The following is a 12,757-nucleotide window of genomic DNA, read 5'->3' as shown; positions in this document are numbered from 1 at the left end:
TTCGTTTATCTATTAATTTGTGCATTATTTATTTCTTTATTTATACATTTGCCAATTAATGTTTTTTATTTTTGTGAGAACGATGGCTTTCAACATACTTTTCAATTTCTCCCACCTTTCACCACTGTTTTTGTCTCCACTGTTTTGCTAGTCATTCACAATTTTAGTCGGTAGGCCCTGGCTCTTCAATCATCCACTGTGGAACTTCTTTTCCCTCAGTTATAGTCTTCAATCGAGATTAAATTAAAATTGTGACTCTTTTTCTTGATTTTCTTCTAAATATATTATAACTTGCTTTTCTGAGTTACACTCGAGGAATCCCCAGAGAAAACGCAAGCAAGGTCTTAGGTGAGCTTTCAAGTTACGTAGTGATTTCTTTAGTCCAATGATCCCTATTTTTATATTTAAGATCTCCCCCAAAAGGCGTGATCTTACAATTGTGAACCAATTGACTTTTCTCTTCCACCCTTTCTCTAATCAGATTCATTGTTACAAGTCTATATGCAATATTGTTTACTTAGCAATATCAAATATCTGCATATCTCAGTTTTCAAGTTCTTAGCAATAAATACAGGCCCCCAGCCATTTTTATAACTCAAAGCAGAGAGCAAACTTAAGCAACTCATTGCCTTTTCACCTTTGGGTATTGTGTTTGTAAATACAAACTCATAAAAATATAACACTCGCCATCTACCCCTCTTTCTACCCACTTATCTACTAGCTTTTTACAGGTCGTCCAGACCAACCCTCTTCTACTACCCTCTGACAGGGCTTTGGCATACAACAATATTCTGGAAATACACATTTGATATATTTTATAGAAGAAGCTAACACAATTGAAATTATTTCTGCAAAAACTGGTTTAACAAGGTTAAAAAGAAGTATTCTTCAATGGATGATGTCATCAACTTAATAGTAAGTTACCATTGGTAACCCAAAATAAGTAATAAATAAGCAACTACTCCAACATGTACAAATGTTTGTAACACCAAATATCTACTGATCCTTAAAAATATTTTAATGAAATTATGAAAACAAAACACTTAAATATATATATATATATATATATATATATATATATATATATATATATATATATATATATATATATATATATATATATATATATATATATATATATATATATATATAACTTTCAGTAAATTGTTTGCAAAATTCATCAAGGTCTGAAGATGCCATAATTTTCCAATAACAAAATCAGAAAAAAGTTTTGAATGGTATTTAATGTCATCCTCTTTCTGGTTACAATAAATTGTTGAGGAATTGTTTGTGGAAGATCTCAATGTAGAATGTTTTCTTATTTTTCAAAGGCAGTGAATTGCTTATATGTGAGGTATGTTACATCAGTATTAAGAGTGTTAGCAATAGTGGAGAGCATCCCTGCACAATTTCAATTTCACAATTTCACAATTGTCAGAGACTGAGATAGTAAAATCAACTGATTCCAACTTAGGGCTCATGAAGTTGTAGCAAACAATTGACACACACTAATGAAGTTTCACAAGAATTTGCAGTGCTTCATGGAACACAAAAAGAAAAACATAATCTTACAATACTTAATGGCATTGTTAAATACATTGGCAAGGCTGGTCTTCATGACTGACCAAGGCTCCAGGTCGCACAGGTCTCCAATCCCAGGCATACACCACCATACATATATCAACATTATAAATCCAGTTTTATCTGTATTTTTTATTAGTATGCAGTTCAAACATAATACTGATAACATATTCCTGATACTCTGCAGAACTCAAAGTTTCCCTAATAGAACTTATGCACCGTTTCTTCTCCCTCACTATCAAGTTCTGTCCAAGGGGGGAATGTAAACAATCTCAGGTTAGGTGTTGAACCTTGCTATAGATTTTGATTTGATATATTTCATTATAGAATGATTTTACAAGCACTTTAAGGCAATAACTCATACAAATGACTTAACCAACAAATGTAAAGAACATAGACTGGATCACACAGAAGAATATGATATTATACTAGGGATAACAAAAAAAAAAAAAAACAATAAGGGGCGTCATTCTATTGAGGTCCCGAAATAAGATAAATAAATAATATATATATGCAAAAATGCCATTAAGAAATAATACTGCAATGCATGTAGTTTTACACAAATATCAACAAAATTGAAAGACAACAAAAGCTGACACGGCAATAATATTAAGGATAAATATAATTACTCTGACTTCTAGACAAGTAAGCATGTAAAAGAATTTTCCTACAATATACTTTGAATGGTGTATAATTTTGAATTGTTTGGGTTGATATATCAAGCTTGTTCCATAAAAGTGAAGCTGTGAACTTGAAGGAACTTCTGCCCAAAACAGATATAAAACGAGGCAATACAGTTGCTGCGTCTCACTGCATTGCCTCATTCACTGCCCTCTTTATAAGGAGAGGGGATCTCTAGTTTATACTCTTTTAAATTGATTAGCTTTTTTCAGTTTGATTTTTGGAGACCCAGAAAATTTTCTCTTAACCAACAAAAACTATAAAACCAAAATTAATCAACACATGGTGTCATCTTAATTTACCCAAGAAGTTAGACCCAAGCTATAAGAAACCCATTAAGAAATTAGATTCCTATTAACCCTAAAACCCTTGGCATAAATATATATATATATATATATATATATATATATATATATATATTTTTTTTTTTTTTTTTTTTTTTCCCCGGAAGTACATACTGGACTCATTAAAAAAATGGATCCTGGACTCTAGCTCTTCATGAATATATATATATATATATATATATATATATATATATATTTTTTTTTTTTTTTTCGAGTACACACTGGACTCATTAAAAAAATGTATCCCGGACTCTAGCTCTTCATGAATATATATATATATATATATATATATATATATATATATATATATATATATATATATATATATATATATATATATATATATATATACAATATGATAATTGCAGTGGCTATAAGTTCTAAGGAGATGTTACAGTTATTGAAAGTTAAGCATGAATTGGCATTATGAAGATTCATTGCCTTTTTGTTCATTAATTTTTTTTTCAAATCTTGTGAACAGGATGCTGTTTTGTGACATTCTACACCCGGAAGGCTGCGCTGGATGCTCAGAATGCAATGCACAACATCAAAACTCTTACTGGGGTAAGCACTAGTCTGCCTATGTAATGTTCATTTAATTGGTTATAGTTGTAAGAATATTACTAATCATTACTATAGTGCTAGATTTAACGAGGGTTGTATTATTACCAGTGTTAGTTCACAGAAAGGAGAGTGTGGTAATATATTAGTTCCAGGAAAGTATTACTTCAAGTGTTCATTGTAAGATAATATAATGAAGGTATGAATAACTATGAGTATTTTCACTGATTAGCAAAATGTAATAGGAGAATGAAATTTGAATTTCTAATACATATATTTTAATGTATCAATGTTGTTTATCCAAATTAGGTTAGATTAAGAAAAAATACATAAAAGTACTTTAGACATCATTTACGGTTTGCAGATGCATCACCCCATTCAGATGAAACCGGCAGACACAGAGAACCGTAATGGTTTGTATAAATAGTGTTATGTATTATGTTAACTGTATTACTAATTGGTGTTCCTTCTGTTACAAGTTTGTCATACCCTTATCAATATAGTTACTATAATCCATGCTATAATATTAGAAATCATTCACTAAAATCTTAACATGTAAAGTTTTTGTTCTCCTGTTTAAATTTTTTTTACCAGTAGGCTAGTTTACTTTAGTTGTACGTCATCATTCATGTCTGATCACATAATGCTATTGCTTCTCCAGAACGCAAGCTGTTTGTGGGAATGCTGAGTAAAAGATACAATGAGCAGGATGTACGTGTAATGTTCTCTGCACATGGGACTATAGGTGGGTTTTAAAACATGCTCTTTTTTATACTAGTAATCTCTCCCATATCTGAACTAATTAGGCTACAGGGTGATCGGATTTGGGGAGTATTCAGATACACAGGATAAAATCCTCCCTCCCCCAAGTGGCTGCTCCACCATTCCAGTGGTAAAATATCATTCTTGAAGGAATAAAAGTGGTATGCATTACATATGAATCATGAATGTTGGTGAGGTTTAGATAATGGCAATTCAGATATAGGAGGGATTACTGAATTCGTATTTGGAGGGATTGAAGTGATAAATTTTCATTCCATTGTAAATGTTTGGTTCATAATACCACTATAGATATACAATACACATAAAATTACATAACAGAATACATCACCCTCTATTGCCTGACATATGTACACATCAGACACCACTATACAACATATTTTCTTTGAGATCTATGGGAGAACCCAGGGAATGTTGATATCTATCATCATGGGCCTGTGGGATCGTGGTAGACAAAACTTGAACCAACAGATTCCACAAATTTATATAGTTCATATATGTACATTTTTTATGATTTTTCTACTTCAGTATGGTTGAATATTTTTATATTTATATAATGTATATATGGATGAATATATATTTGTGTTTTGTTTTGGTGGATGTGAGCTAAAATATGCTGAATTCACTTCATGTACCCATCTTTATGTATTATTTATTTAATGAATTATCGAATGCTATAAGCTCACCATAACTTTTTATAATTTCAGAGGAGTGCACAGTATTGAGGGATACCAACGGCCAGAGCAAAGGCTGTGCCTTTGTCACCTTCTCCTCCCGTCAGTGTGCCATCAATGCTATTAAGAAGATGCACCATTCGCAGACAATGGAGGCAAGGGCAAGGACACACTACTGCTTTGCCTTCTTGCACTATCAGGGCTAAGACAATCTTACTCCTTGGCCGTCCTGTCTTCATGCAATATCCACCTTTTTCACCTGCTGATATTGTGCTGTTTTTTCTGTGTTTTGGTTAAGGGACTGATGTATGTTAAATTACAAAGTACTTCAAGTTTCTTGACAAGATGAAGCTGATTTGTGTTACTCTTCCTTATAAGGCATTTTCCATATTCCTCTCACTAAACCACACTTATTAACAGTTGTCTGTACAGGCAAGGAACAGTCTTAAAAGCATGAATTAAACTGAATCAAAGGCCTATGCTCTCCTAAGTTTGAGTGGTGTTTTGATTTGTTTAATGGGCGTTTTTAAAACCTTTAAACTCCCTAGCTTCATCCATGAAAATAATATTCCATAAAACTACATGATTATTCTCTGTATTGATATATATTCAGACTTGATTATTATGTAACATTTCACTCAGAGCTTTGCATTCTTATTTTGCTATACATCTTATGTAAATCTGAAAGTTTTCTAAAATTCTTTTAAATAGAATTGGGGTTAAGTTTGAATTTGAAAGACTTTGGGTGTAAGAATTTTTATATGACTGTTGGCTTTTATTTTAACATATTTAACCCTCAATTAACACTGTTTATAATTTTTAACTATACTCTTTCTCTACAGGGCTGCTCTTCGCCCCTTGTAGTTAAGTTTGCAGACACACAAAAAGAAAAGGATGCTAAGAGACTGCAGCATGTGACTCAAAACCTCTGGAGTATGGCCACAGCAAACAATCTAGCTTCTTTAGGACCTCAATACTTGGCTGTAAGACTATATTTCCCTTTTGTTTTCATTTACTTTAGTGGGCATATTGTGGCTTACTGCATGGTCAGATTTACTAATAGGCATAGTAGGCCATTGGCTTAGGGCCCACTGAAACTAATTTGTCATGCATGAATGGTAAAAATAAGCTCTCACAAAATAAATTAGGCAGATATCATATTAAAACACAGTAAGCATTTTTTCAGTCAAAAGTAATGTATTGGATACTGAAGCATGCCATATTTCTATAAATTTGGGGACCCACTGATGAATTTAGCCCAGGGCCCACAACTAGGTAAATCCTGCCCTGTTGCTACATTCTTTTTAACTCAGGCATTGAGCAAGGGACTAAGATAAAAGGGAACATGGAGGGGTGTAAGATAGGTGTGGGATGGGTGGGGGTGCATGCCATGGCTGGTACCTCCCTCAAAAGGAAGAAGGTGCTTCTTGGTATTATGTAGATAGATATTCTTCATTTATGTGCCCATTACATTTAGAAGAAAAATTGATTGTTTTTCTATGCCCTGTGGTGGGGGAGAAGAATAATGCCATTGAGTGTTCCCACTTGAGTTGTTAAAGCCGATAAAACCGGGATAGGGATAGGACTAGGCATCCTACTCTCTGTAGCCCCAAAGGGGACATTCCTAAAAAAAGCAAAGGCCTTGCTCTGGATGTGCTGTGTCTTGCTACATTGCCTCTGACCCAGGGCAGTGGGTGAGATGCAGGGATGGTAGTTCATCCAGGAGGAGCCAAGATAAGAGGGAGAGAGGGGGCGAATGGGAGTAGAGTATGTGGGGATGGAATGGGTGGGAGTGGATTTTATGTTTTTGTTTTTTGGCTACCTCCCTTGTTAAAGGGGGGAAAATCATTGCTAAATGTATGTTTATCTATGCCTACAAGCCCTACATAGACATACAAAATAAAAACTAGATATGATAGATAATGAGATTGGACCTCATGAGTGTTGCTCCTTTCCTGCATATTACAGATCGATAAATACAATGTTTTATGCTGATTGGTCTTAAATTGTAGTAATATCTGAAGTTTCTTTGAGACTTTTTTATATTAAACATAAATTTTTGTGATAGTCTTCTATTTATGTAGTTATTGGATAAGTTTAACCATTTATATTCTTAATAATATGAGGCTGTGTTTCAGCTGCTTCAGCAACAGGTGGCCACCAATTCGGGATCAGCACCTGCTACAGCCACTCCAAATCTCGCAAACCAGCTAAATAGTTTGCCACAGTTAAACAACATTAATGTGCAACAGTTACTGACAGCTTCCCAGGGCAGCCTTGGACAGCAAGTGTTTGAATCCTCAGGTGAGATTGTGAGAATTCTTTCAAATCAGAAATAGTAGGTATATTGATGTGTGTGTGTGTATGTGTATATATATATACATATATATATATATATATATATATATATATATATATATATATATATATATATATATATATATATATATATATATATATATATATATATATATATATATAAGGAAGATATAATGTAGTGGCACATTTGTAAAATGAAACTTATTAATCCACTGTTGGAGAATGATATAAGAAAGACAGAAGATCTGTATATTTCGACCACCAATTGTGGTCCTCTTCAGCAGATGTATTGTGGAGTGCACAAATAAATATAGCTAAGAGTGTTACTTTTAGGGGACAGGGAAAAGGGGGAACTCAGGTTATATGGCCTTGATAAGGACTCGTGGTGCACTGGTAGAGATTCCAGCTGCCACTACAGCACTCTGGGTTCAAAACCTACCCAGGACTGAAATAATTTCAGTATTGCTGTGCTGCGTGTTGTTATTCCAACTCTTGTGGGCAGGGAGTTGAGTGTGGGTGTGCATGTAAGGTCACAGCATTACCCATAGATCAGTCATATATGAGCTCTGAGCTCTCTTTCAAAGGGGAAATAGCTGTCGAATTGATGGCGAAGATTGGAACTCCGGGAAAAAAAAATAAACACAATTTTTGTGGATTTCAACAACAAGGGAGTACCTGTATTGTATTAGTAGGGAAGGGGAAAGCTCATGGTGTGGTGGGGAGGTGAAGAAAAAGGAGAAGGGGAGGGATTATTGAGGAAAATGAGAAAGGCATCAAAATTAGAAAAATAGATAAGAGCAGTGCAATAGAAAGTGGAGAGAATTATTTTTATGGATTTAATGAGGGAGGAGATGACAACCTCCCCCAATTAGCAAGTCTGGAGGAAAAACTAACAAAAATTAACAAATCATGGGAGGTTAGGTTTAGCCAACTTGCAATGATTACACAAAGAGTTGATAAATTGGAAGAACTAAAGAAGGAGAACCAAAACCTAAATAAAGAAATAGAAGAATAAAAAAGACAGTTAAAAGAAGTAAAGGATGAGAATGAGGAATTGAAGAGGAATAATAAAGAGAATAAAGAGTCCATAGCAAAAGAGGTATGTGGTTGGAAAAAGGTTCAGGAGAATAGCAATATTGAATTTAGAGATGCAGTGAAACAGCAGATGAAGGAACACACCAAGGACACAGTTATTAAAGTGATGAGAGAGAAGGAAATTATAGTAAGAGACTTAGCAGATAAAAAGAAATGTATAATTATATTAGGAATGGAAGAGAAACATAATCCAAATAGGACTACAAGAGTAAGAGATGAGAAAGAAAGAGTGAACAAGGTACTAAAAATATTTCAAGAAGGTGAACAGGAAATAGGGAAAGAAATTGAAGAAATATATAGACTGGGGAAATACAGTATAGACAATGCCAGACCAATTAAGGTTAAATTCAGGTCACAAACAACAGCAGAGAATGTCTTATCAAAAACAGAAAAACTAGCGGAAAGTAATCAGTACAAACAGGTATGGATAAAAAGAGAGATGAATAAAGAGGAAAAGAAAAGAAAGAATCAAAGCTAAGGGAAAAATGAGAACGGAACAGAGTCAGACAAAGAGAAATTCTATTGGAGAGTAGTGGATATGAAAGTGAGGAAATGGTTCATAGGAGAGAAAAACAGAAGGGAAACAGAAAACAGGATGGAGGTAACAGAAAATTAAAAGTGTCCTTCACAAATATAGATGGATTAATAGCAGGCTTGAATGAACTGAATGGTTACTATTGTGAAGTAAGTAGAGAGGTATGTGAACAAAAGAAGAAGTATTCCAAAATAAATAATGACCTAAGTGAATTAAAAAAAAAAGAACTAATTGAGGTTAAATGTGAAAATAAAAACATGAAAAACAATGATACTTCCAATAGTGAGAATTAAGAAGAAAAAAAAGTTAAATCACAAAATACAGGCAATGTCTTAAAGAATTGAAGAAAAATCAAGTGAAGAAAATTTGCAGATTAAAAAATGGAATGAAAACAGAAAATGAAGAGATAGCTTTTAAAGAAATAGTACAACAACAAATGCAGGCAAGGCAAAGGACATAATTATTCAAGTAATCAAAGAAAAAAGCAAATTGGGTCAGAGATACAGTGGGTAGAAAAAAATGTGTTGTAGTATATGGATTAAAGAAAAAACATGGTTTGGTTAAGTACTTAGAGGAAGATCAGAAAAAGAAATGACAAAAACAATCCTAAAAGAAGTACAAGATGATGACCAAGAAGTAGAAAAAGAAATAGAAGTACATAGAATGAGACAATATTCTAAAGAAAAAAGTTTACCTCCAAAGAAAAAACTAAGATCGCAAAAGGTAGCAGAAGACATACTAGCAAAATAAGGTAAGTTAGCAGAGAGTGAATATTACAGCAATATATGGATAAAAAGAGAAATGAATATGGAAAACATAGGAAGGATACAAGGTAAATTGCTAAATTGGATGGAGGATTTCTTGCATGAGAGAAAAATGAGAGAAGTGCTCAGAGAAAAGAGTTCAGCTTGGGAGGAGGTGATTAGTAGAGTTCCACAGGGATATGTATTGGTTCCAATAATGTTCACTATTTATGTGAATGACATGGATGAAGATATGGATTGTTACATGAGCTTCTTTGCAGATGATACTAAATTGCTGAGGAAAGTGAATACAGAAACAGATTGTGAATCACAACAGAGAGACCTAAACAAGGTTTGGAAATGGAGCCAAAAGTGGGAAGTAGACTTCAGCATTAAGAAATGTAGCATAATGGAGTTCGAAAAAAAAAAAAAGAATATCAGGACAATACAAAATTGGAACAAAGGAAGGAAAGAAAGTGGGATCTGAAAAAGACCTGAGAGTAATTATCTCAAATAATATGTCCCCTGATCAACAGATAAACAAAATTGTCAGAGCATCTTACAACTTACTAAGATCAATAAAGGTGTCTTTTACCTATTTAGATGAAGAAATGGTTAAAAGAATACTAGTCACACTAATAAGGCTTAGACTAGAGTATGCTGCGACACTATGGTCACCCAATACCACAAAGAATATAAAGAAAATTTAACAGATTCAGAGAATAGCCACGAAAATGGCCCCAACACTTTCAAACCTGTCATATGAGGAGAGATTGGCTAAATTGAAATTATTAACTTTGAAACAAAACAAAAAAAGAAAGAGGTGACCTGCTGACCATTTACAGAATCTTCCAAGGCACAGAAGTCCCTGATAGAGAGGACTTACTAAATTGGGATATGAGAAATACAAGGGGACATGAGAAGAAATTTAAAAAGGATAGTTATAGAAGAGACCTGAAAAAGAAAGTTTTTCACACAGAGTGGTGGATATCTGGAATAAACTGGATAAAACAATAGTGTGTGCAAAGACTATACATGACACTACGAGATACAAAGATGGGGCACCATGAGCATAGCTCCCTTTCCCATAAGATACAACTAGGTAAATACAAAGGCCTTAATCATTTCGCACCATGTCTCAGCAGTAGCACTTACATCTGGCAGCCACTGAGAAAGCCCTAACATGTGGGATCAAATCGTGATCACACTACAGAGGGTAAGAAAAGAATCCATGCCAAATATTGGTCCCCAACTGCCAGAACCAAAGTCCCTCTGTAAGGCAAAGTTGTAGACTTGAACAAGGGAGTTTGTGATGTAAAAGAAGATTATAAACTGGAGGGTATGGCTGAGTCAAAGCATACTTTTTGCCGTGACTCTTTGTGGGAGGACAATATGAAGAGAGGATTATGACTCCCCTAGCTGCACCCCATTTAATGACATTGATGTGAAAACAACATCCAAATACTTATATCACACTTAATTACTTTCTTCTCTTCCTCCACAACCACCAAATACCCACCTCCAGAAGCATATCCATATTCCTACATACCTGACCCCTTGATATCCATCTCTATGAATCCTCTCCCCGAAGAGTACAGAGCCCACATGGCCAAGCTGCAGAGCAGCCACCATCCAGCCCTTCTAAGTTACCAAAGAAGGCTAGATGTCGGCTCAGATAAATGTCCAAGAGGTAACACTTTACTCCATACTATTCAACAAGTTATGGAAGACTGTATTGTACACAATCATGCACACCAACATAATATACATTCTATAAGGGATTTGTGGGAAAACACCTATCCAGCCATGGTGTTCCTCAGGGAGATGGGACTGCTCTAGGGAATGACAGTAACAACAACAAAAATGACAAAGGATACACTAGGAAAACAAGGAGTGCTTAGAAAGTGCCAAGGTCCTATTGGGTCATTTGGACCTATTCTTTCTCTTAACAGAGTGAACAAAATCCACTGATGGGATCATTGAGTAATGATTACAGTAATTATTAAGTAATAATTATAATTATTGCCTCCAGTAGTGGAGGAGGAATGAGGGTGTTTCAAGGAGGAAGTCACAAGGTGTGCAAAGTTGGTGTGTGGAACAAGGAAGGATGGGAGAAAATAGAAGGAAGGGTAGTGAGTGGTGGGATGATGAAGCACAGAAGGTTGTAGAAGAGAAGAGATGAAACATTCACAGATTGGTTACAAAATAGACCAAGAGAGGCATATGAGAGATACAAAGAAAAGAGAAGAGAAGTAGAGCATAAGATAAAGGAGGCAAAGAGGAGAGCAGAATTTTTTTAAATAAAAATTTTTTTTGGAAGGAAATTAAGAGAAGAAGAGGAGGCAAATCAAGTAGAGAAGAAAAGGTAAAAGGTGCAGATGGAGAGATGATAATGGAAGAGACAGCAGTAAGAAGATGGGCAGAGTATTTCAGGGAGTTGCTAAATGTGAAGGAGGATAGGGAGGGAAAGGTAGTTGCAGTGGGAAGTGTTAAGAAAATGACAGTGATGAATGAGGAAAAAGGAGGAGAAATAAGGAAAAATTAGGTAAAAGCAGTTATTAAAATGATGAGAGCAGATAAGGCACCTGAGTTGGATGGGTGTCTTGCAGACTGTCTAGAAAAGGGAGGTACAGTGATGGTGGACTGGCTGGTGAGGTTGTTTAATGTTTGTCTAAATAGAGGGTAGAGTGCTGGAGAGCTGGAAAAAGTGGACAGGTGTGATTGTAGTAGTTTCAGAGGGACCAGTTTGTTGAGTGTAGTTGGGAAAGGTTATAGGAGGGTTTTGACTGAGATGATTAGGAGAGGAACAGAGTGAGTAATTGGTGAGGAACAGTGTAGGTTTAGGATAGGTAGGAGTTGCACGGATCAGATTTTTGTGGTAAGACAGATATGTGAGAAAGCTTTAGGAAAAGGTAAGGATGTTTTTTGGGCCTTTATGAATTTGGAAAGCGCTTATGACAGGGCAGACAGGAAAGCACTGTAGGAGGTACTACAGATATACGGAATAGAAGGAAAGCTGTTAAGAGCAGTCAAGAGTTTTTACAAGAGTAGTAGCCTCTGTTAGAATTAGAAATGGAGAGAGTGAGTCATTTGTGGTAAAGGTGGGACTTCACGATGGATGTGTTATGTTGCCTTGGCTATTCAATTTATACATTGATGGGATGGTGTGAGAGGTAAATGCAAGGCAAATGGGCCAGGGATTGGAGATGGTTAAAAAAAAATGGAGAAAAGTGGGAGATAAACCAGTTGTTGTTTGCTGACGACACTGTGCTTGTGGCAAGATCAGAGGAGGAATTAAGGAAATTAGTGATGGAGTTTGGGAAGATGTGTGAAAGAAGGAAGTTGAAGATATGGGTAAAAGTAAGGTGGTGAGATGTATAAGGGGAGAATATGGCAGCAAATTGGAAATGAGTATTAAGGGAGAGAGACTGGAGGAAGTGGATA

General features: G+C 35.0%; 1 protein-coding gene across 14 annotated transcripts in view; it reads left to right on the top strand.

Annotated features, from left to right (window-relative positions):
• The window catches only part of bru1 (bruno 1), a 228,053-nt gene that overhangs the window by 171,471 nt on the left and 43,825 nt on the right, over positions 1–12,757 (top strand). For 9 of the 14 annotated variants that reach the window (XM_076189797.1, XM_076189799.1, XM_076189805.1 and 6 more), the window contains exons 3-8: positions 3,088–3,170; positions 3,532–3,580; positions 3,829–3,912; positions 4,655–4,782; positions 5,464–5,604; positions 6,760–6,925. In XM_076189797.1, the coding sequence (XP_076045912.1) occupies positions 3,088–3,170; positions 3,532–3,580; positions 3,829–3,912; positions 4,655–4,782; positions 5,464–5,604; positions 6,760–6,925 (651 nt within the window). The remainder of the gene's footprint in view (positions 1–3,087; positions 3,171–3,531; positions 3,581–3,828; positions 3,913–4,654; positions 4,783–5,463; positions 5,605–6,759; positions 6,926–12,757) is intronic. The other 5 variants (XM_076189801.1, XM_076189800.1, XM_076189798.1 and 2 more) reach the window with 5 other exon arrangements.

Source organism: Oratosquilla oratoria, chromosome 9, assembly GCF_046742065.1.
Source record: "Oratosquilla oratoria isolate Oo_2021 chromosome 9, ASM4674206v1, whole genome shotgun sequence".
Classification (NCBI taxonomy): Eukaryota; Metazoa; Arthropoda; class Malacostraca; order Stomatopoda; family Squillidae; genus Oratosquilla; species Oratosquilla oratoria.
This window is presented reverse-complemented; position numbering and strand designations above follow the sequence as displayed.